The following is a 25,636-nucleotide window of genomic DNA, read 5'->3' as shown; positions in this document are numbered from 1 at the left end:
AGCCTTGGCTGTCCACGACTCGCTTAGGCCTCGAACTGCTTGCCTCTGCCTCCCAAGTGCTGGAATTAAAGGCATGCACCACCATACCTGGCTCAAATAATGGATTTTTTTGCCATTTAAAAATGTAGACTTTAATAAGTATATAGCTCAGCTTGTGGAGAAGCTAAGATACATAAAGTAGGAGACAGAAGTGGCCAGCTAGAGGTTCTATACTTCATTCTTTTTTGCAGAATGTTTATTAAGGTTGTTTAATATACAGTTTTTCATTTGACATTTGGAAGTCCTTTATTGTAAAGATAATCCTTTTGTCTGATGACAAACAGCAGCCATAATGATCATTCTAGACCTCCACGCTGGATAACAATGGATAACAATTTTTATGTAAAGACCTCCATTGTTTTTTGGCATATGGCCATGTGGAAAAAAAAGAAAAGGCACATATCATTTTATGCAGATATAATATTACTGACAGCAATTTTCTACGGAGATAAAATTACCTAGTTCTAGCACAGTCCCATTGCTCTAGGCTTGGGAAAGGCATGGGGAGGAAGACATGAGAGAAGAAATTAAAAGGAGTAAGGAATGGGTACTAGAAAACACGTAAAGAGGAGTGCGGGTTTCGGCAGCACCCTGCCTACTTTGTAGCCGGGCCATGTGCCTTCCAGATGGATAATTATTAGTAGGTCTTCTTCCCCCTCCTCAGCCTTAGTTTCCTTATCTGTAACACAGAGATAAGCATGCCTCTGTCTTAAGGTTCTTAGGAGGCTAAACTAATCAATGTAAAGCAATTCCCAGAGTGAGGTACAAAGTAAAAGCAGTGAACCAACACTAGCTGTTTTTTTCTCAAACTAGGCACTGCGCCAACTGTTCATTCATTTGTTGGAGTGATACAAGATCTTTTGAGTTACCACAGCTTCCCATGGAGGTTGACAGCTGGAACTCTTAAGAACCAGTGGGTTTTAGGTCTGACTCTAAGGCTCTCCACTTGTACTAACCCTTCTGGGCTTTCCTGCCCTCCTTTCCTGGTTGAGGAAACTGAAGGCCAGCAGGGTGATTGTCCTAAAGATGCCCTGGTCTGGTCTCGGGATAGATGAGTTCATTTTGCTACCCAGAAGGCAAAGAGATGAGACAGAACAGAGGGGGTGAGAATGCGGAAGGAGGCTACTTTTCTTTTTTATCTTTGGCAGAGGTCTGAGACACCTTAGGGCCAAACAGGAGGCGGGGGTGGGCGGGGCTGAGCTGGAGGCAGGGGTGAAATATACTTGCCAACTCACAGCACTCAGCGTCTTTGGTTCGTCCTCAGTGCAGGGCAACAGGTAAGAGCTGCCTTCAGCCCTCTTTCTGGGCTCTCACCCACAATGCATGTTGACTCTGCTTGACTAGACCTGATTTCTGACCCTCACAGAAACTGTCTCTTCTTTGGGGTTTTCCTGCCCTTCCCGTTTTAAAAAATTCGTTTTCAGTATCATTTATTTTACTTCTATTATTCACTGACATTCATGTTTGTTCTTACTTTTCTTCCAAGGGACTTTTCTCTGTACCCCCACCCCGCAAAACCCTGTTTCTGTCTCCTTCCTTGACTCTGTATCTTAGCCTCCTTCTGTTTCTGCCCTTTTTTGTCTCTTCCTCTCCTTTGCTTCTCTAAGAAATGCATCTTAATATTTCTTCCCAAATTCTCCAGCCACCTCCCCCAATTGACCCTTTTCGGTCTGCTTGGTGGAGAGCAGGGCTCAAGCTCTCAGAGTCTTGGGGGTCAGATCTAGAGAAGGACAAGTTGGAGGGTTTCTGGAGATGGTGAAGAATTGTCAGGCATGATGGAGGACCCCGGCAATCCCAGAACTCAGGGAGGCAGAGGCAGGCGGATCTCTGCGAGTTCGAGGCCAGCCTGGTCTACAAAGTGAGTCCAGGGCAGTCAAGGCTACACAGAGAAACCCTGTCTCAAAAAAAAATGGTAAGGGAAGAAAGAACAAAGAGGTTGCATAATTAGCAGGAATAAAGGAAAGAGGGTAGAAGAGGAATGTTGTCATTGTGTTGAAAAAGCAATAGATGTGTAGTCTCACTCATAAGTGAGTGTGAACGCACACAACCTTACACACCCCCATCCCCCCACCCCCATTCACCCCTCCAGGACAAGTCATTTATCCTTTGACAAAAGGGCCTGTCTGCAATTTCTACAAGTATTTATTTATTTATTTATTTTTTACTTCTGGCTTTGTGGTCTAAATTTTTCTGGTTTTGTTTCTCCAGGGTTTGAAAGAAGGTGGTAGGAAGGGAGGAAAAGGTCTGATGTTTCCAGCTCCTGGAAGAAGTAACAGGTTCTCCTCCAGACCTAAATAATTCTTAAAAGCAGGCAACATGTAATGGGAGACAGGGGACGGAAAATCTGCACAAGTGGCTTCTAGCTTCTCTAAAGGGATGGGGTCCTGCTGGTCTTTCTGTCCCATGGAACTGCAAATTGGGTGCCGACATAAAAGGGAATTGTAGAGACGCAGGAAAAACCTTTAAGTAATGATGCCATTTGTCCTGAAAATTCACTGTTATCTCTTTGATTTTGTTTTAAGATTGCTGACAATCTTTTCTATGCCGTGTGATGTATAAATCATTAAGTGGTGGAATGAATTACTAAATGTTCAATAGTACCTAAATTCCTACGTTAGAACATGTGGGGAAAGCACTAGTCATAAAAGAGAAATGCATGGTAAAGGGGCCTGTACTCTGGTAGCAGGGTGGCTTGAGGCGCAGAGGCAAGCCATCAGCTGAGAACATAACGGACAGTTTGGATCATGGATTCATAGTGGCTAAGTCTGGGGTCTCTGGAGCCAGACTGCCTAAGTTGAAAGCCTGCCTCTTTCGCTGATCAGTTCTGTGACTTGGGTGAGTCATTAGATCTTTGGGGGCCTGGGTTTCTAGTCACAACACTGTCCTCAGGCCAGAATAAGTCAATGTATGAGCAGCATTTACAACAGTGAGAGCTCTGTAAATGTTTGAGTATCAGAACCAGAAGAGAAACGATGAACTTTTCTACCTAATCCCATGTCTGGGGAGATGGCAAGGTTCAGACAGTGTGGTGGTCAGCGGGGAGCCCAAGCTCACGCACACAGTCAATTATAATAAAAGTGAGACAAAAAATCTTATCTCCAGCTTTCCAGAATTGGCTTGACATATGCATGATGTGACTCTGGCTCCAGAGTATATGGGGTTTTTTTCTAGATTCCTGAAATGTCTATTGTCTTATTATTTGTGTGTGTGTATGGGTTTGCGTGTGTGTGTGTGTGTGTGTGTGTGTGTGTGTGTGTGTGTGTGTGTGTGCGCGTGTGTTTTCTTTCTTTCTTTTTTTAATGTTTTGTCTTAGAAAAGATCTGCTACTTAGTCCTGACTGGCCTGGAACTAACTCTGCAGCCCAGGCCAGTGTAGAACTCAGGACCCTGTAGTCTCAAGCTCCCTGTATGTGTTAGGCTGCGTAGCTGAGAGTCTGTATTCTTAATACCCTCAGTTGCCTGAAATGCTCCCTTCATTCAGCTTTCACTCATTCCCATCTCGGATCAGGTTGTGTTCTGGAATGGAAGTAAGAGTCCAAAGCATTATCAAGGTAGGGGTCATAATGATGTTCAGGAAGATCAGGTGGGACAAGAGAACTTGTAATTAGAGCTTTAAAATAATTCAAGGATTCCATCCATGTCAAGAAGTACTCTATTTTTTCCCAGGATCCTCAGTACATCATGGCCCCCACAGAAATGATAAGCGTAGAGGACTTTCTCCAGTTCTGTACATGGAAAGCAGGCCTTAATCAATCATCATTCCAAGGCAGGACTGCCCTTTGCCTCTAATCCTTTTTGTTTGTTTGTTTGTTGTTTGTTTGTTTTGAGACAGGGTTTCTCTGTGTAGCCTTGGCTATCCTGGACTCACTTTGTAGACCAGGCTGGCCTCGAACTCACAGAGATCCACCTGCCTCTGCCTCCGGAGTGCTGGGATTAAAGGTGTGCGCCACCACGTCTGGCTCTTGCCTCTAATCTAAAGGGGCCTGCCTTCTCACTACATACTTCAGTGTTGTTGCCACTGTCGTCAGTGTTGATATTGGAGAAGGAGTTTATAGGAACCTGCAGGAACCTGGGCCATCCATCTTGGACTCACTACAGATTGCCAGAGCCAACCTTGACCAGATGCTCAGTCGTGATTCCAGGAAGGGGTTCTTCTCCTCTCCCACACCCTAGGCTCATCTTAGGGAGTGGCCAGACCCCGACGGTGATAAATAAACTCTGGGGACTTTATCTAAGGTCTGCAGGCTCGTCGGCCTTGAGTGCTTTAGCCTTCGTGGGCAGGCAGAAGGGAGACTCTTATTTCCAGCTATGAGGTAGGCACTGGATCCAATCAATGGCATACAGTGTGATGTAGGCATAATTACCTCACACTTGACAACTGATCAAAGCTGAGACCCAGGAAGGTGAAGTGCCTTGCCAAAAAACATTGAACAAAGAAGCTAGGAAGCCAAATTTAAATAAGAAAAAAAAATCTAACTTTTTAATGCACCAGGTAGTGTGCTGAAAGGTTCAGGGGTTTTGTTTTGTTTTTTCATTGAATCCTTCCAACCAGCTTTCCACTTTCTGCCATTATAGAGTCCCTGTGACCAGGCCCCACAAACTAACTCAAGCTGCTGTGACAGCCTGGAAAGGGGGGGGGGGGGGAGTGGGGAAGAGGATGTTCTAAGACGGAATACAATGACTGGGTTGCTTCATAAAGTAAGAGGTGGGTGCTTATTCTGTGAGATTAAGGAGCAGTAGGATAGGCCACGGACCCCTGTCCCCTCACATAGGAAGGCTGGACACACTGAGGGTGCTGTTAGGCTTTGCTCAGTAGCTTTCTTGGCAGAGCTGGGGTCTCAGTCTTCCCACTTTCCCTCATATCTCCCCTACTTATTCTACTGTCCTTTATCTTGCCCCTACCCTTTTATTCTGGCTTTACAATTGGCCCTTTTTCTTCCAATCTGTTTCTCACTCTTGTTCTGCCTTGCATTTTAGTACACCTCAATCTTACCTCCTTATAGGCCTCCTCCTCCTCCTCTTTGCCCACCTGTTTCCCTTTTAAGTCTGTGTCTGTGTGTGAGTCTGTGCATAGGCACGTACATGTGAGTGCCAGGCTCATGGAAGCCAGAAGCATCAGATCTCCCGGCGCCGGAGTTACAGGCAGCTGTGAGGCACATGACAGGAATCCTGGGAATCAAACTTGGAAGAACAGTACTTACTCTTAACCACTGAGCCATCTCTTCTGCCCTTATTGCTGGCTCATCTTTTGAAATCCCTTTCTCTTTTTCATTCAGTTTCTCTCCCACCATCCCCGGCAGGGCGCTGCTCCCCTCCCCCTAAGTCTTTACTGTCTAACCCTCCCCCTTTATCTTGGTGTCCCAGTGCCCTTGCTGGATCCTTTTCTCTCCTGCTTAAGTTTCAGTCTTTATACATTACTCTAGGCTACCTGATGTCCCTTTTGTGTCCCTCTGTCACTACTGGTATATTCCCTGTTTCTCTTCCTTTTGTCTTATTATCTTTCCCTGTTTCCTATATTTCCCATCATCCTCTTGTCTTTCAGCATCTGGTTTGCTCCATATGTCTGTTTTTTTTTTATCTCTACCTTGTTCTCCTTCCTCTTTCTCAGTTTCTTAGTTTTTGCCCTCCCTCTTCCACCAACACACTGCTGTTTTCTCTCTTTTTTTTATCTTTCTGAAGTTGTCTTGAGTTTTCCCCTACTTGCCTTCTCTCTCCCATTGACAACCATAGCTATTCATTAATTTACTGTAAAATTCAGCCAATACTCATTGAGAGTTATTATTTGCTTTGTGGTTTTTTTTATTAATTGATTCTTATTCTTTTCTTCAGGCCCCTTCTTTTCTCTATCTTGGCCTCTGTCTTCTTGTCTTCCTCACTGATCTACATAGGTAGTTCTGCAGCCTCTTTGGGTCTTAGTTTCCCCTCTTCCTTTATCTGCATTTAACCAAAAGTCAGGAGAAAATCCAAACATATCAAACATACCAACCTGGTGGTACATCACCTGTAGGGCCCATGATTCCCCTTTCCTGTTTCCTGTCTTCTTAAGTTGACAGTTGGCATCAAGCTCTTTCCTGCTGTCTGGAGAGCATTCTCGGGAGTTTTGGTGAAGGGTGCCTGTTTTGCCTTAGTAGGCGGAAGCAGATAAAAGTCTTAGGAAGACAGTAGCCTCAGGTGTTGTTCAAAGGTTGATTGTCAGCTGTCATTCTGCCACAGAAGGCCACTTCAATTATCTTCACAGTCACTGAGCAGCTGGTGGCAGAATAAATAAGAATCTGGGGTTTTTGGCCTCTACTTAGAACTTGTTCCTTTATGTAGTGGGGTTTCTCATCTCCACCTCACATTTCAACACTAGGATTCCTTGCTGAGAAGGATAATAAAGGCATCTCTAAGGAAGGCAACAAGCTTTGACTGGGAAACTAAAGGCCAAGAATGAAACACAGACATGACTTTTGGCTCTTGACCAGGCTCTTGTGATGGAATCTCATCTCTCCCATAATTTCTACAGGACTTTGGGTTCAAGATGGTGGCAGCAGCTGTGTTGCTACGGTCCTGCCCAGTGCTCTCTCGGGGCCCAACAGGCTTTCTAGGCAAAGTGGCTAAAACTTACCAGTTCTTCTTTGGTATTGGACGCTGCCCCATCCTGGCCACTCATGGACCAACCTGTTCTCAAATCCATCTTAAGGCCACCAAGGCTGGAGGAGGTAAGAAGGGGTTATTGGCAAATGGGAATTTCTGGATCATAAAGACAATAAAGACTGGAACATAAAGGTGCCAAGTCTGACTCTCATTACCTAATAGCTTGGAGAGTTGATGTGAAAAATGTCAAGGCAGAATGAACTCACCTAAGAACCATACAAGAGATATGTCTTCTGCCAGGGTCTGTATAGAGTCTTACTGCCATGCTCCTCACACACTCTTCTCCAGCCATGCTGAGAGGTTATTATTGCTCTAATTGAGTCTTTGCCTTTGCTCTTGACATATGAACTTCTCCTATACTATTAGCTCCTCTCACACTTCTCATTCAACACCGAATTTGGGCATTCTGGCTTCTGCAAAGCCTGTCTGGACTCCTAGCCTAACTAATACAAGTCTTGGTCACATCCCTTCTATTCTCTAGGTTTCCTTTGGCCCGTCCTCCCTGTTATCTCACTGTTCCCAAGGTGGTGTCCGTGTGTGCTATTTCTCCTGCTTAGGAACTCCCATAGCATGGAGACCAGATTCACTTAGCTCCTTGTCTCTATCCTAGCCTGCTGTAGGACTCTGGGATATAGTAAGGCTTGGTAATCATTGCTGAGGTGAGGGCAGCACTGAGAATGAACCTCCAATTCCCCTCTTACCTTTATGTAGATTCTTCTTCCTCGACCAAGGGCCATTGTCCTTTCATGCAGTCACAACTCCAAGATGGGAAGAGCAAGATTGTGCAGAGGGCAGCCCCAGAAGTCCAAGAGGATGTCAAGACTTTCAAGAAAGGTTGGAGTCAGCCTCCATCTTATGCAACCTCTATTCCTAATGACTGAACCTACTTTATCATATCCGTGAGCTAAGCAAATCCAAGGGAAGCTAATGTACACTCCATGATGGGAAGTCTTAGCCTTTTGCAGGAGAGCCATAATAGGCTGTTGATTAGAAGCTGTGTGGAAGCACATCTTCCCCAACACATACACAAGTCCCCATAACCTGTAGCTGTCAGTCTAAAATGGGCTCCCCTCTCCCAAGTGGCTAAATGCAATCCAAAAGGCTGGGGTCGGAATTTAACAAGACCATAGTAGAGAGTCTGAGTTTATATGAAGAAAAAAGGGCAGAGAATAGAAACATCCTTTAGTTTTCACACCACCCAGTCCATTAATTAGCCTTTATTCCCACCAAAGTATTTTACATTATCAGTTTTATTAAACAAATTCAAATAAAATATAACATTCAAGGGGAACCTGGGCAGGGCACCCAAGACTTAAGCGATGACCATACAATTGACATCTTTCACCAGCCATTTTGAGTTATCACTAAGAACAAAAAAGTTAACGACTCAAATTTAATGCTGTGCAGAAGAGAAAACTAAAGGGCACTGGTCACATACCCTGGTTACCTCATATGAAGGGCAGTCCCAGTGGGAAACGTGACTCCCCTTAAAGAAGGTTTCTGGGCATTCTAGGGGTTGCTACTGGAGGGATGAGAGCATGCTCACTCTGCAGACACACCCTCCATGAGCTGCCTGTGCTTTTTGGCCTTGAATATCTATACATCATCCTGAACCTAAAGAGCACAACAATGCTGTCTTATTTTCTCTCTTCATGCCAACGAACTCCATAATTCCTTCTCAGACCCGCAGAACTCCATGGATTCAACCACCTCAAGCCAGCCAGTCCCTAGTTTCCAGGATCCAGAGCAGACTGAGGGGGCAGTTACCCACCTGGTTCAGAACAACATGGCTGGTGAGTTTGCTGAGATGGAAATAAAGGGCATGCGCACAGGGCAGGAGCTGCTGAAAGGGTGGGTGACGCGGGAGAAGATAGGAAATGGGGAGGGTTTTTGTTTTTTGTTTTTTAAACCAAAGAGACTTTAAAATTAGGTTTGGCATTGCTAGATTTGTGCCTTCTGTAATTAAGTCACTCCACGCAAACACTTATCTCAGTCATTTATGATAAGGAAAAAATAAAATTACATTTATAGTAATGCAGTGTTTCTAGTTAGTTACAACGTCCCATTAAAATTTTGGCTTCCCTCCATTCCTCCATTATTTCTTTTCCATATTCCCCTCAAAGTTTCTCACCCATCACAGACTGCCATTCTGTCTCCTATATTTATTTTTCATAATGGAATTTGCTTCACTTTTCTTTTCTTTTCTTTCCTTTGTTTTTTTTTTTTTTTGTTGTTGTTGTTTGTTTGTTTTTTGAGACAGTGTTTCTCTGTGTAGCCTTGGCTGTCCTGGACTCACTTTGTAGACCAGGTTGGCCTTGAACTCACAGCGATCCATCTGCCTCTGCCTCCCAAGTGCTGGGATTAAACATGTGTGCCACCACGCCCAGCTTCACTTTTCTAATATAGGAATAAAAATTATTTTTAAGAGATACAGGAAAATAAAGAGTAAATTACCATTTACTATTAACTTTTTGTTATATTTTCTCCCTTCCTATAGCTACACACACACACACTCACACACACACACACACACACACACACACACACACAATCACACACACATTCACACACTCACACAAGCATACATTCACTCGCCCAAGCACATGCGTGCACACACACACAGCATCCTACTCATGCTGTTTTTCAGAAATCTGACCTTATTACCTCCAGAATTTATGGTCTTCTTTATTCACTTAACAATATGACTTTATATCACTTATCACTTCGTGTCCATCAACACAGAGCTATACAATGGTTATTAATGGCTGAATTGTGCTCTGTGGTGTGGATTCATCACATTCACTTAATCTAGAATCTATAATTCAGGTTGTTTCTATTGCTTTTGTATTCTTCCACTTTAGACTGCATATTAGTTTTACAACCATATGAATACATCCAAAGAGTGCATGGTTTTACCTTTTCCAGTATAAGACACTATTTTTAATCACAGCCACTACTATTATTATTATGCTTCTGATGATACTATCATTACATCAGACCAAATATTAGTATTGTCATCAGATTCCACAATTCAACAAGGAAAGAATTATAAACTCCATCCTACATTAAAACATTAAAAAGGATTCTTTTTAAAACATTTTTTTAAATTACATTGTTTTGGTCGGCAAGCAACGTAATGGGTTTCACAAGGCATCATCACACATCTATGTTATTTTATTCTCAGTTGTCCCTCTCTCACCTGGCTCCCCTTCTTTACCTAGTTAGCCCTCTCTTTTTTTCTTTCCTATTACAAGTATTCTATTGCCTTCTCTATTTCTCACTTCCTTTAAGATTCTGCCTCCACCTACAGTTCCCTTTCTGATTTTTGACCTATAAATACACATGTACCAACATATACATTATACACACAATTTAAAATGTAGGTCCCACATACATACGAAAGAACACAGTCAGTATTTGTCATTCTGTCTGGCTTATATTGTTTAACATAATGATTCCCACCTCTATCCATTTTCCACAAATGTCATTATTTCATTTTTTTATAGCTGCACAAAATTACATTGCTGTATATATACCACATCTTCATTATCCATTCTTTTGCTTATGGACATCCATGCTGGTTCAATTTCCTAGCTATTATGCACAGTGTCGCTATAACGATGGATGTGCAAGTATCTTTGTGATACACTGACTTAAGAGTCATTCGAGTATATGCCCAGGAGTAATGATTCATATAGTAGGTCTACTTTCAATTGATTCCTTTGAACATTTTTATTTTGTATCATTTCTAAGTTATGCATGCATGTGTCTGCATGTGCATGTGTGATAATGCCCTCAGAGGCCAGGTGCCTCAGATCCCCTGGAACTGCAGTTATAGGCAGCTGTGAGCTGCTTGATGTGGGTGCTGGACCAAAAGCAGGTCCTCTACAAGAACAGCGTGTACTGCTGAGTCATTTCTCTAAGCCCTGTTATTTTTCTGAGGAACTTCCACACTGATTTCCAAAGCGGCTGCATCAGCTTATGTTCCACCCTTAGTGTATAAGATTTCATCTTCGCCCACACACTCGCCAGACTATGTGGTTGTCATTTGTTTCCCTGACAATGGCCATTCTGACTGAAGTGAGATGGAACTGAAAAGTAGTTTAAATCCGCATTTCCCTCATGGCTAAGGATGTAAAGTATTTAGTGTCTATTTGAATTTTTCTTTTGAGAATTGCCTATTCAGTTCATCAGCCCATTTACCAACTGGATGATTTATGCATTTCTTGGTGTTTAATTTTTACAACAGAGAGGAGTCTTGAGGGCCACATAGCTATCCGGTAAGAAGAGCCAGGACTAGAAACTATGTCTAGCAATATTCCTTTCTCTGGGACTGACGTGGCAACTCCTGTAAGGCATCGTCCACACTGAGTCTGGAAAGAAAGATGGGGCCATGCTATGAGTAGAACACCTGACTAAATTTGTGAAGGAATTATTGAGCGAGTGAATGTACAAGCGAAGGGATGGTTGAATGTAAGAGCAGAGAGTTAATGTGAACCTTGGCTGGAGAGATACCTCGGCGGGTGAAATGCTTGCTGTGCAAGCCCAACAACCTGAGTGTGAGACCCCAGCATCCACATACAAGCCAGATGTAGCACAGATGTTGATAATCTCAGTGTGCCCCCACTGAGAAATGGAAAAATCCCCCGAAGCTGATGGGCAAACTAGTCTGCTGTATACTATAGTGAACAAGAGACCATCTCTCAACCAAAGTGAAAAGAGAGGCTGGCGTCTGTGGCTGGTCTCTGAATTCCACATATGCACCACGGCATGAGCACACATGAATGTGTGTGCACATAGTCATACACGCATATAACATTAAACAATAAAAGAAAAAAGAGAGTGAATGGGCATCATTTGTGGAGCAAATCAATGAAAACATGGGAAGACAGAAAACTCAAAATTAACAACATGGGTAAAATAAAGACTGCCCAGGGAGAGATTTAAGTTGAGTTATGCTTATCTCTATTTCTACTCCTGCAGGAAGCCAGGCGTTTGGTTATGACCAATTTTTCAGAAACAAGATTCTGGAGAAGAAACAGGACCACACCTACCGAGTGTTCAAGACCGTGAATCGTTGCGCTGATGCCTACCCCTTTGCCCAACACTTCTCCGAGGGATCTGTGGCCTCAAAGGATGTTTCTGTTTGGTGCAGTAATGACTACCTGGGCATGAGCCGGCACCCTCGTGTGCTGCAGGCCATACAGTGAGTAGGGGAACGTGGACTATGAGGTGTGCATCACATTTAAAGACCCGGAGCCACCCTAGCAGTGGACACCTTGGTTCTGTCACCACCTCTTTTGTACAAGGGGTCCCCAGTGGAGCTATTCCTTCAGATAGGAACTAAGTCAGTCAACACATCACACTTTCTAAAGGATTGTTTGCTGTGAGAGGTGTGATAGTAGAAACTATGAAAGGCTCGCTGATTCCATGAGCTAGAAACCAAAGTACAGAATGACGTGTGTGTGTCTGTGTGTGTGTGTGTGTGTGTGTGTATGTGTGTGTGTGTGTGTAAGCGGGGTTAGGGTTAGGGGTGTGCGTGTGGGTAGGGATATGGGAAGAGGGAGAAAGGGAGGAGGGAGTGAGGAAGAGAGGGAGGAGGGGCTTTCTTTAGCTTTTCCAAACTACTCAAGGTACATCTAATTTACACCTCCATCCTGGAGTCTCCCCCTCTCTCCCTCTCCCGCTTTCAAGACAGGGTTTCTCTGTGTAATAGCCCTTGCTGGACTCCCTTTGTGGATCAGGCTAGCCTCGAACTCACAGAGATCCAGTTCTCATTCTTTTCTGTATTCAGTCCCAAAGGGCACCATCTACACAGGACCACTTAAGTTAGTACTGACCCCGTTAAGGAAGGGCTTCATCCTTCCTTAGTACCTAACAAGGCTTTGTTCTGGTTTTCCTTTTGTTTTTCCCTGTCTTCCCTTTCTTTGGGGGCCAGGGAGACCCTGCAGAATCACGGAGCAGGAGCCGGCGGCACTCGCAATATCTCGGGTACCAGCAAGTTTCATGTGGAGCTTGAACAGGAGCTGGCTGAACTACACCACAAGGACTCAGCCCTGCTCTTTTCCTCCTGCTTTGTGGCCAATGATTCGACTCTCTTTACGCTGGCCAAGCTTCTGCCAGGTGAGCACAAGCTCTGAGATTTAGTCAAGGCTGGTGCCCTGCAACAGAGCATCCGGTCTTACTTGCTGCCCCCACTGTTTTGAGTTCACTTGTTTCATCTCTTCTTCCTTTTCACCTGACATGCAGTCTTAACAGTGCAGGATCACAAACCTCTGTTGTCACTCCTTCCACACCCTTGGTTGGAGGGCTAGCACCAGGGAATAGCGTGTTAACCTCACGGAACAGTAACGCCATTAAGTCATCATTTTTTAACACATTTTTTAAAATCTGAAACCTGTATCTCTATCCTTCACTCTTACCATATAACCCGTGCCTTACTGCAGGAATAATACAAAAACCACTTACAGCTTTTCCTTACTTACTGACATGAAACCAAATCTATCTGCACTTCGATATCGCTCCATTGTTTCCCTTTACAGTGAACTAACTCTCTCCCCTTGTGCCTAAAGGCATCCTTTCACCTATATGCTAGAGCCCATCTTCCGACTTCCCCACTCTCTAGTCAGTGTCGTCCCTCCAGATGTCTTCCATCAGTCTGAATCTTAGATGGACAGATGCTCCACATCTACATCAGTCTTTGACTCATGTAAGTGCTCAGAGAGAGGCCACGGAAATGTCACATTCCTTAACCTCTACTCATCCCTTGGCGTAGTTTTGCCAAATCCTCTTCCCCCTCCCTCCTGCCAGCAGATGCCCTCGCCTCCTACTCCACCGCAAGTAGAAGACACAAGACAGCATTATACCCTCAACTTCTAGCCACAAAACACCTGCCAACTTACATGCATCCGCACTTGTCATCTCACACTTTGTTCCCTGTAACAGAACAGGACATGCCTTTTTGCCTTGTTGACTAACCTTCCCACTGGCGCGCTGGTCATTGCCCACTATCCACTCAAGAACTTCTCACGTCTCCCTCCAACCAAACTCTCTGTCTCTCTGTCTGTCCCTCTCTCCCTCTCTCCACCCCTTCTCTGTGTGGGTGCCACCCCCACCCCCTGCACACTGGATCCTGATCCCTCTGTATCTTCAGCCTTTCACTCTCTTTAAAGAAGTCTCTTGCTTCAACCCCTCCATCACTCCCTAGCTCCTGGCCTATCCCTGTCCTGTCTATATGAGGCAAAGGATGTGAGAAAGGTCTTTGTACTTGCTGTCTGCTACTTCTCTGCCCACTTCCAAAACACAGCACTACTTCCTGAATGCTTTTCCTAAGGTTATCCAGACCCCTAAATAAAGTTACATGTTGAGGATCACTTTTTGGTCAATTCTTTACTCCTCCTCAACCAATACGACTCAATACCTTTTCATTTCTACCACCACCATTCTGGTTGAACCAACATCGTTTTCTTGATTTGTTCTTTCCCTTCCTACAACATATGCTTCATACATTCAGAACAATGTTTCATTATAAAAATGTATCTTTGTCCTTTCCCTGTTCAAAATTCTTTACTGGACCAGTGTTAGCCCTAGGATCAAATGTAAACTCTATGTCATGGCTCCTTACTAAACTGAACCCTAAACTGGGCATGGAAGATCACCCTTGTAACCACAGTATGTGGAAGGCTGGGTCAAAGGACTACATGCTGAATTACAGGCTGAGAACCGAACTCAAAAAACAAAAAACTGAATTCTTCCTTTAAACATCTTTCTTTTTTATTATAATTTATTCACATTACATCCAGATTGTAATCTCTTTGCTCTTAATCTTCCTATTCCCACCATCCCCCCCCCCACTCGGATCTATTCCCCTCCCCTAGACCTCTGACAGGTGGGTCCTCCTCCCCCACCATCTGACCACAGCCTATCAGGTCTCATCCAGACAGCCTGCTTCTCCCTCCTTTGTGTTCCCACAGGGCCTCTCCGCCAAGGAGCAGTGATGAAATGCCAGGCACCAGAGTAAACGTCGTCTTTTGACATCCTTCTTTTATGTATAAATCAGTCATTTGTTTATTCATTTGCTCATTAGAAGATATTTCCTTAGCATCGTTTGTGCCTTATACTGAGAACAAGGGATATAAAAAGATTTGGGTTTTGATCTCAAGACACTTCCAGCTAGACAAGCCCAGTTATGGAAGAAGCCATGGTTCATTTTTCACAAATAGAAGCTGTCTCTAACTTTATTAAAGGCTACACTTCCTTGATGTCTGTGAAATTTGAGGGTTCTATGGACTAGACAGATGCCCTTTCCACATTCCACACCTCCCTGCCCTCCCAGTATGGCCCAGTTTTCAAAAAATCTCTGCATTCTTCATATCCTGGAGAAAACCCTTTCCTGGTGCTTGGCTTTCTGCCCTGTGCAGTGACGTGGTCTTTATCTGCTTGCTTGTTTTACTGTGAACTGCCAACAGTGAAACCCGATGAGCGCCCATCCCTGTAACTATAAAGAGATGGGTGCTACCTGGCAAAGGTGAAGTGTCAAGTAGACCGGGGAGAATCTAGCATCAGTCCAAGTCTACAAGCAGTTTTCCAAGGCTACTCTTTTCCCAAGCTTTGATTTTCCAAGTGTGGAGAATTGACCCTAAAACCTGGCATAGAGAAACTCAAGGTTCCCGGGAAATTGAATGTTCTTCCCCTCAAGCCAGTCAGAGACAACAATGAGGCAGCCTTGGAGGGAGGAAGAGGCGTGTCACAGAGGTTTCCAGAGGAGGAAGAAAAAGACCAGGTCTTCAGAGGGGAAGACCTTCTGCCAGGTCACACCTGAAGGGTAAAGTGGGGATACTGAGACAGAAGCCTAAGAAGTACACACATCTGTTTCCTCAGGGTGCGAGATCTACTCAGATGCAGGCAATCACGCTTCCATGATCCAAGGCATTCGCAACAGTGGTGCAGTCAAGTTTGTTTTCAAGCACAATGACCCAGGCCACCTGAAGAAACTTCTCGAGAAGTCCAGTCCCAAAACACCCAAAATTGTAGCTTTTGAGACTGTTCATTCCATGGATGGTATGTATGTATGTATGTATGTATGTATGTATGTATGTATGTATGTATATGTTCCATATCATGTATGCTAGTATTGATATCGCACAAAAACATGTACCACTACTACTACTACATGAGGAAACCTAGGCATGAACAAGTGGAGTCAGAGTAATAAACTCCAAAGGAGAGGCAGTTACCTTTCTTTTTTTGTTTGTTTTTTGTTTTTGTTTGTTTGGTTGGTTGGTTTTTGGTTTTTGGAGACAGGGGACAGGGCTTCTCTATGTAGCCTTGGCTGTCCAGGACTCACTTTGTAGACCAGGCTGGCCTCGAACTCAGGGAGATCCACCTGCCTCTGCCTCCCAAGTGCTGGGATTAAAGGCATGCACCACCACACCCAGCTTTTTTTTTTTTTTTTTTGGTTTTTGGTTTTTTTGGTTTGGTTTGGTTTGGTTTGGTTTTTTGAGACAGGATTTTTCTCTGTGTAGCAACCTTGGCTGTCCTGGACTGTCTCTGTAAACCAGGCTGGGAAGTTACCTTCTTCTTTTTTTCCCCCAGAGAAAGGGTCTCTCTGTTTTAGCCTTGGCTCTCCTGGAACTAACTTTGTAGACCAGGCTGGCCTTGAACTCACAGAGATCCACCTGCCTCTGCCTCCTGAGTGCTGGGATTAAAGGCATGCGCCACCACACCCAGCTTCTTACCTCTTTTCTTATAGCAACTGAAATAAGGCCCAGAGATTTCTATTGGTTCTGTTCAGAAGTCATGTGTTTTAGGTATGTTTCCAGATTTAAGGGAAACGGTCCTCATTTCATTCCAAGGTGCCACTTTTCCAACAGAAACAAGAGAGGATCCTTCATAGTCCCTGATTTATATAACTACAAGCACCACAAACATCATATAACCACACACTGTTCATGTTTGAATACTAGCACAACTTATTAGCTTGAGCAAGTTTTTTTTAAAGAGTACTTATTCTTATTTGGTATTATTGTGTGTGATGTGTGTGTGGGTGCCCATAACACAGCATACATATGGAGGTCAGAGGACAACTCGGTGGAGTTGGCTCACACCTTCCATCTTGGTTCTGGAGATCTCCCTCAGGTCCCAGGCTGTGCAGCAGGCACTCTCGTCTGTTCAGCCTTTTCACCAACTCCTTGTGTGAGTTTTTAAAATTGTTTTGTGTTGCAGGTAGTGTTTTTGCAAACTGATATGACAATAATTGAATAGCCCTGGACACTAAATGGATTCACATACATGAGGAAGTCACTGTCATGTCCACTAGCACATTTCAACAACCACAGAAACCAACACATTTGTATATAACATGGAATAAGTATTTAAAAAATTCTGGTGGAAAATAAGGGCTGTAATCACAGTAGTTCTGCCTATAAATGAACTTCTATCTATCTATCTATCTATCTATCTATCTATCTATCTATCTATTTTTGGTGGGAACTGCCTAACCTGTCAATTCTAGAGATGGATTTCTCCTTCTGAAATGATCCCAGAACCACTGAAGTGTCTTGTCTCAGGTTCCATCTCCTGTTGTTGTTTGTCTGTATGCTTATCCCTACCCCTTTACTCTTTATTCCCAGTCTGGGGCCCCTGTTTCCACCTGAAGACATTTCTTCTGTATTACAACTCTCTTTACCTCAGCAATTTCTAGGGAGTGGGAGGATAGTGTCTTAGAATATTGAGAATGGCCACAAAGTCTGTTCACATGACATCTAAAATAACATGGGAAGTGGTAAATGGGTATGGAAAATGAGGAGACTATGAAACAGCTTCTACTCTGATATCCTGTGACTGAGCCTGAGGGAGAAGTTCCTCGAAGAAAAACCACCCTAGAGAGACACAGACAATTCAACCATGCAGAAACACAAAGAAACTCGGAATAAAGCACAAGGGTACAGAGAAAGCATGAAGAAGAAAGAAATACATTGACAAAAAGATCAGAAAAATGGAGCGGAGAGAGAAGAGAAGGTAGAGACAGAAAAATAGAAACAAACAAACATGCATGTGAGCACAAAGAGAAGACAGTGACAGAAATCCAAAAAAGACAGAAACAAAGAGGGCCAGTGAAATATGAAAATCCAGAGGGGTTATTAATTGTCCGTGGCCAAGGGGATGAGGAGGTCTGAAGTGAGGAGTGTACCAAGCTAGAGCAGACAGTGACATTTTTTCAAGTTAAACACAGGTGTAATATAGGCGACTGTCACCACTAAATAGAAATATATAACCCCATAGTGGGGAAAGGCAGCCGAGAAGTTGAAGACGATAGAAACAAACTTGTCAGAATGAAGTAAAAATAATGAGAGAATGAGGAAATGCACGGGGCAGGGGAGAACACGATCACTGGGGCGTGGGTGGGGTCAAGTAGTTGATGTTTGGAATACTCCCAAATGATGGCAGACACCTCCCTCCCTGTGTGCAACACCCTTTTCCACATCAAAGTAAGCATAAGCGAGAGGGAAATGTCATCTAGGAAATGTCGCCAGGGAAGGGCTATGCTTACTACTCCTTTCCCTTGGCTTTTCCCAGGTGCCATCTGTCCTCTGGAGGAGCTGTGTGATTTGGCCCACCAGTATGGGGCCCTGACCTTCGTGGATGAAGTCCATGCTGTAGGACTGTATGGAACCCGGGGTGCAGGGGTTGGGGAGCGTGATGGAATTATGCACAAACTTGACATCATCTCTGGAACTCTCGGTGAGTGTCTCCATTAAGGTTAGTATTAGTGATGAAATCATGGCCAAAAGCAACTTGAGGAGAAAAGGGTTCATTTGGCTTACATATCCTGAACGACAACTCCATCGAGGGAAGCCAAGGCAGGAAGAGGGAAGCCAAGGCAGGAAGAGGCAAGGCAAGGCAGCAACTCAAACCAGGTAAAAACCTGGAGGCAGGAGCTAATGCAGAGGCCATGGAGGGGGGCTGCTTACTGGCTTGCTCCTCATGGCTTATTTAGCCTGCTTCCTTATAGAACCCAGAACCACCAGCCCAGAGTGTTATTACTCACACAGGACTGGGCCCTCCCACATCAATCTCTAATTATGCAAATACTCTACAGGCTTGCCTGCAGCCCAATCTTATAGAGGAGGCATTTTCCCTCCTCTCAGATGACTCTTGCTTGATCAAGTTAATATGAAGCTGGCCAGCAGGTAGCAAACATCTCGGGTTCCCTTATATACAATCCAGAGACCCAGGCCCAGCAGAGCCATTTCCTCTTTCTGTGCATAGTTCCAGTTGTTTGGAAAGATTTTATAACCCGAGGCTTTTACTCTACCAAATCATCTCTTTCCCATCCCACTATAGTAATCGAGGAAAAAAAATTTTTTTCAAAAGGCTATTGAACTATGCCAAACAGCTGGGTTCAACTGGATTAAGTAGAAAACTGCCTCCCTCTCCACCCTGGCTCCGAGACTCATCTTAGTTATTCTCCAGGCCCTAACCAACTAAAGGTCCCCACCCTGTTCCTGCCTATCTTGTCACCACATATGGCAGCATATGACAGTCCTATCTCAGAACCACAGAACTATCAGCTCTGACATGGACAGGAGAGATAGATGTACAGAGGACTGAGAAGGGAGTCTGGAGGCCCAGCTTCTGATGTACCTGCCTGTGTTACCTGGGCCATGATCCTGCCCCTCTGGGGACTGATTATGGGGTCTATGCATAACTTTCTACTGCCTGTTTGCAGGCAAGGCCTTTGGCTGCATCGGTGGCTATATTGCCAGCACTCGGGACTTGGTGGACATGGTGCGCTCCTACGCTGCAGGCTTCATCTTCACCACTTCACTGCCTCCCATGGTGCTCGCTGGGGCTCTCGAATCTGTCCGTCTACTCAAGGGAATGGAGGGCCAAGCCCTGAGGCGGGCACACCAGCGTAACGTCAAGCATATGCGCCAGCTACTAATGGACAGGGGGTTTCCTGTCATCCCCTGTCCCAGCCACATCATCCCAATCAGGGTGAGGACTCCACCAGGCCCATTTCCTTCCCTGCTTCCCTGTTTCCATTTGCTACTAACTGAAACCTGCTTCTTCAACCAACACTTTGTTTTCCTATCACCTCTTGCCACACCCATACACACACATTTACTGTCATCTTTGGTCCCTGTTTTGAAAACTTAGCCATTATAGATTAACCTGGTTTTTAAAAATATTTTTATTCATTTATTTTTATTGTACGTACATTGGTATTTGTCTGTATGTACTGATCCCCTGAACAGGAGGAGCTACAGACAGTTGTGAGCCACCATGTGGTTACTAGAAATTGAACCCCAGTCCTCTGGCAGTGCTCTTAACCACTGAGCCATCTATCCAACCCAACCTGTCTTTTTTGTATCAACTATTGCCCAACTATAACTTATAAATTAATGGCTTTCAAATTGTTTCTAAAAACTATCAGTGGGTCATGGAATCAGCTTAGTGGGTTACACTTAGCACTAAAAATAGGAAAATAGATGTTGGAGCATACAACACAAAAGTAAAGGCTATCTATCCACTTGTTCAGGTTTATATGTATTCACATCTGATTATATGCTAAAATATACTTGTTACTTACAGTTGAGGTTAAAAGAATAAAGCAAACAGCAATAGAAATAGCTGGTACTTTGGATCCCTAGCTGCACAGAAATGCTTCTCACTTTTAAAAACAACCACTGCTCCTTCTTTTTTTTTCCTTCTGGTTTTTTTGAGACAGGGTTTCTCTGTGTAGCCTTGGCTGTCCTGGACTTGCTTTGTAGATCAGGCTGGCCTTGAACTCACAGAGTTTGGGATTAAAGGCATGTACCACCACGCCCGGCTTTACTGCTCCTTTCTTAGGTGGTATATATTTATGGGAGTCAGTTAACTCAGTGTGGGAAGGACACTTTTTAAAAATATATTTTATTAATTCATTCACTTTACATCTCAATTGTTATCCCATCCCTTGTATCCTCCCATTCCTCCCTCCCTCTCATTTTCCCCTTATTCCCCTCCCCTATGTCTGTGACTGAGGGGAACCTCCTCCCCCTGTATATGCTCATAGGGTATCAAGTCTCTTCTTGGTAGCCTGCTATCCTTCCTCTGAGGGCCACCAGGCCTCCCCATCCAGGGGACGTGATCAAATGTGAGGCACCAGAGTTCGTGTGAAAGTCAGTCCCCACTCTCCACTCAACTGTGGAGAATGTCCTGTCCATCGGGTAGATCTGGGTAGGGGTTCGAAGTTTACTGCACATATTGTCCTTGGCTGGTGCCATAGTTTGAGCAGGACCCCTGGGCCCAGATCTGGGAAGGATACTTCTTATGACAATTTTGTGGATGAGAAAGAAGAGCAGTTTCCGCAAGATCCAAGGAGGATTAGCTCCAGCTCTGCACAAGGCCCACATCAGGATCCATAAATGCTTGGGTTCACTTGTACAAAACAGGGTCACATTTCCAGATAATCTACTCAGCCCTCTAATATACATTTAATTACCTCTAGCTCACCAATAATACCAAATTCAAATAAAAACTACTTAGGAGTTAAACTGTATTTTTGGGAAATACCAACAAGGAGAGTCTGTACATTACAGATGTTTAAATTTTATCTGAGGATGGATGAACACTTGAGGGAAGAATACAGAGATATAGAGGGCCAACTGGCATTCTTGGGTTTAATGCTATCATGTTTAAATTAACCTAGGGACAGCAACCCAGTTGTGCCCTGGCTTTCCAACCATCCCAATTTAACCAATGTACTTACTGTACAAATAGTATCAAGACAAGATGCCAGTTTTATGCCTCCTTCAAATCTCATTGCTGACTCTGGGATCCCCCTTGATAGAGACTGTGGAGCTGTCACTGCCTAAGCCCTTTGTGAAAAACAACTGGTCCCTGTTCCCTGATCTGGCTCCCTCTACCTGCTTAACAGAGCTAGTGTGCAATGCTGGCCCCAGGGTGAGGTTCTGAAAGGCCTTTCTTTTGAGCCCAGGTGGGTGATGCAGCACTCAACAGCAAGATCTGTGACCTCCTGCTCTCCAAGCACAGCATCTATGTGCAGGCCATCAACTACCCAACTGTGCCTCGGGGTGAGGAGCTTCTGCGCTTGGCGCCCTCCCCTCACCACAGCCCTCAGATGATGGAAAACTTTGTGGGTAAGTCCTCAGCATGGGCGTCTATACTTTCCTACCCCTAAGCCCCAGGATGAAAAAGAAAGATGAGAGAGAGGTGCCATTTGATTTGGAGAAGATTTCTAAAAGCATCTGTTGTGTACCAGGCTCTCTAACAAGGGTCACAAATGAATAGGAAACAGCCCCAAGATTCACTGGGCTCTAGTTTGGTTGGAGTGATCATAGAGACAGAAACAATAGTGGTTACAAACAAGGATGTCAGGTGACATCACAGATTGACAGAGACATGGGAGCAGAGAGGAGGGGACTAACCTAACTTGCAGGATTCAAGATAGGCTTCCTAGGGGAAGGGACCCTGAGCTGAATCTTGCTAGGTGGGTGGCTCTGGACCAAGAGAAGAGGGATGCTAAGAGGTACTGCTAGAGGGGGAAAGAACACAAAGAAAGGCAAGGAGGGAGGTGAGGAGCAACAATGTGTGAAGGACAATTAGCAGCTGAGTGAGGTTGCGCATGCCTCACATCCCAGCACTTTGGAGGTGGAAGGTGGAGGATCAGGAGTTCCAGCTCATCCTTGGCTACTCAGCTACTTTGAGGTTAGTGTATGAGCTGCTCGAAGCCAGGTCTCAAAAGCAACAACAAAGAAGAGGAATTACTGGAATGGAGGATAGTGGGATGTGTGTGTGTGTGTGTGTGTGTGTGTGTGTGTGTGTGTGTGTGTGTGTGTCAATCTATGAGCTACAAAGGCGACATAAACAAGCACTATATTTAGAGGCCTGAAGAGCTGAACTGGGCAGTTTGGGGGTTACCCCGAAAGGCGGCAATTTGGTGAATTCACCCATTGTTTACTGTATTTCTTTTGGGTGCATTTTTGAGATGGCAATTTAATTACAGCATTACTCCCTTCCAGTTCCTCCCTGCAGGCCCTTCCATACACCCCTCCCTGCCCTCCTTCCAATTCATGGCCTCTATTTTCATCAGTTATTACAAGCATATATGTCTCTGTATATACACATACATTCCTAAACATAACCTGTTGCTTCTATATAATGTTACATCTATGTATGTTGGCAGGGTATTTTTTTTTTAACAAAGAACTTGGCATACAGCAGGTGCTCATTCTACGTGTCTTGGATGAAATATATGTAGACGATCAGTGGCAAAGAAGACAGACACAGACAGCACTAGTCCAATATGATGAGCTGAGTGGCTATGGAGAGTGAGTAAAAGTAGAAAAGGTTCGTAAGTGAGCAAGGCTTTGTGGTACACATGGAACTACTTGTGGATATATTGCCAAGATTCCAGGAGCAATACTTAGATAGGAAAGCAGAGGGCGTGTGTTGACAAGTCATTCTGTCTAGAGTGTGTGCAGCGTAATCTGAGGAAGATAATCCATCCATTCACTTTAAAGTGTCACATAAAGCTGCCCAATATCCATTACTTATCATGGGCCTAGCATAGTTTTAAACATATTAACCGATCTAATACAATGGAATTGAGATGCCTTCCTAATTTTCGTTTTGTATTATGTCCATTTTGAAGCATAGAAACAGTTACTGGCCCATGGTCACATAGGCACTAGGGGTCCTGACTCTTCTTCCCTCCATGGCCGTAGCTACTAGGCTTGTATGGATGGATGGTTCGCACTCTTAGACTTTTTGGTTCAGTCTCTTCTATAGCTCTGGCATTCAGCTACAGAGCTCTCAGTCTTTAGGGATCTGAGTGTTGACTGTTGCAGGAAAGATATATTCTAGTGACATCTCCCACTATTTCATCTGCTCTTAATCCCATAACCAATTTATCCTGAAATCCTGCACATCATCCCTTCAACCTCCTTCAGATGTAGTCTCCTTTCTCTGCTGCTGTTTCTTGAAAAGATATCAATAGATTTCCCCCTCGTTTCCCTGTTTCTCTTCGTCCCTTCTAAAATGTTCTTCACCCTAACCAGCAGAGGGATTTGTCTAAAGCCCAACAATATTGCTCCATTTCCTAAGCCTCTTCATTGCCTGTCACATAAGGCAGTCAAGATGATCCTCAGGCTGAGAAAATACATCAGAGTTTAATATGCAAAATGACAATGACAAATGCACATAATACACAGGTTGGAGGTACCTGCTAAACCATTTAGACTAATAAGGATGTTTAGGCAAAATTTGTAGAGATCTCTGATTACAGAACAAAGTTGAAGCTCCCTGATATGGCCTTCTGTGCTTCTACACGGTGCTATTTGTGCTGGCCTGGCTTGGCCTTTCCTCTTTGCCCACATGCATTGTATTTCTCCAGCTGTGTCCAGTGAAGTCAAATTCTCATTAGACTTTGCTCTCTTGACTTAGTCACCCGTTATGCCCTCTAGCCCACTTCCCTTCCTCTTCTAGACTTAACTCACTCTTTCAGTAGATGTCTATTGTGTTCGGACTATGGGCTCCGCACTGTGCTAGAGACCTAGGAATGCGCAAGACACAGAACTCTACCCTCTGGAGCCCAATTCTAGTGTAAAGAGACAATCAACTTAAAAAAATAAACAAATTAATTAGCATTCTAGTTCAAAGTGTTAAGGGAAAACATACAGCAGAAAAGGGGGACAACATGTGCTGTGGGCAGGCACTGGCTTGGAGGAGGGCCGTAGACCCCAAGTGTCAGGGGTAGAAGACATTGAGGTGACACTGGACAAAAGGTTTGAAGGAGACAAAGAGCTCAGCTGGGTGAATACCTAACAAACATGCCAGAAAACAGAGCACGAGCATGCCAAGGACAAAAATCATTCCTTTCATATTTGGGGAACAAAAGATGGGTGTGAATCGAGCGATAGAGGTAAACAGCTGAAAAAGTGAGCAGAGCGGGCGTGGTGGAGGGGAGAGGTGTGAAGAGTTCGGTTGTGTCCACGTTGTTAGCTATAGCTATTAGGCAGCCAAGCAGAGACACAGAAATGCGACTGAATGTACAAGTCTGGAAAATGGGACTGAGTTCTGGGGAAACTGGAAGTAAAAATTCAGACTCATACATAGATGGTGTTAAGAACACAAGAGTAGACCACAGCAGCAAGGGATGGGCAGAAGTAGGGCTAAAGGGCTAAAACAAAGATCAGCAACACACTTGAAGTACTACCTACAGCTGGGTCAGGTTCCCTCCTCTGGGCCCCTACACACCCCAGGAATACGCCCTTACCCTGTCTCACAACACTGATGTCACAGTGTTTACCAGGTTAGGGAATCTTCTAAGCAGAGAGATTCATTGTTAGACCTCCACATGTCCTTTACGTATGGAGTGGTACAGGCTAGCACTGCATAGTCTTAACCCTTGTCACAGGCGTGATTTCCTGTGTTTTATACAGCTCAGCACCCACAGACAAATGGTAGCACTTGTGGGTCACACTGAAACAGACAAATCAATCTTGCCCTGGACTCAAGTTACCTCAGAGGATTTGAGGGATTCCAGATCTTGGTGCATCTGTAGCAACAAGGGTTTCGAAAGGCCAAGTCTAACAAATTCTTTCCTTCTTCTCTTCTCCCTCTTCAGAGAAGCTACTGCTAGCCTGGACTGAGGTGGGGCTGCCCCTCCAAGATGTGTCTGTGGCTGCATGCAACTTCTGTCATCGTCCTGTGCACTTCGAGCTTATGAGTGAATGGGAACGTTCCTACTTTGGGAACATGGGGCCCCAATATGTTACCACTTATGCCTAAGAAGCCAGCTGCCTTGGAGGCCCACTCCACCTGGGGCTGGGTTTCTTCCTGCTCTCTGCTTTGTTGTGTGCTTCTCGCTTGCTTGATTCTAAAAATAAAAAGCAATCTGAATGAAACATTTGCAGCCCTTTGGTTGGACAGAGAGCAGACCACTGTACTACAGG

The 25,636-nt window shown here is 44.4% G+C and overlaps 1 protein-coding gene across 1 annotated transcript; it reads left to right on the top strand.

Annotated features, from left to right (window-relative positions):
- Positions 1-1,238: 1,238 nt before the first annotated feature.
- ALAS2 (5'-aminolevulinate synthase 2) lies at positions 1,239-25,588 on the top strand. The gene is made up of 11 exons (XM_084790214.1): positions 1,239-1,316; positions 6,544-6,739; positions 7,386-7,508; positions 8,357-8,467; positions 11,658-11,880; positions 12,613-12,797; positions 15,555-15,734; positions 18,252-18,416; positions 19,405-19,673; positions 21,658-21,820; positions 25,309-25,588. The coding sequence occupies exons 2-11, from the start codon at positions 6,559-6,561 to the stop codon at positions 25,470-25,472; spliced, it is 1,764 nt and encodes a 587-aa protein (XP_084646340.1). The 5' UTR covers positions 1,239-1,316; positions 6,544-6,558; the 3' UTR covers positions 25,473-25,588.
- Positions 25,589-25,636: the final 48 nt, after the last annotated feature.

Source organism: Acomys minous, assembly GCF_964271855.1.
Source record: "Acomys minous genome assembly, chromosome: 7".
NCBI classification, from domain to species: Eukaryota; Metazoa; Chordata; class Mammalia; order Rodentia; family Muridae; genus Acomys; species Acomys minous.
Note: the sequence above shows the minus strand (reverse complement) of the source record. Positions and strands in the feature narration are given on the sequence as shown.

Excerpts from the sequence above, each read along its gene's own strand:
- ALAS2 (XM_084790214.1), top strand. The coding sequence starts at position 6,559 with ATGGTGGCAGCAGCTGTGTTGCTACGGTCCTGCCCAGTGCTCTCTCGG. Across the intron at positions 6,740-7,385 it reads GGCCACCAAGGCTGGAGGAG|ATTCTTCTTCCTCGACCAAG; the intron begins GTAAGAAGGGGT and ends ACCTTTATGTAG. Across the intron at positions 21,821-25,308 it reads GATGATGGAAAACTTTGTGG|AGAAGCTACTGCTAGCCTGG; the intron begins GTAAGTCCTCAG and ends CTCCCTCTTCAG.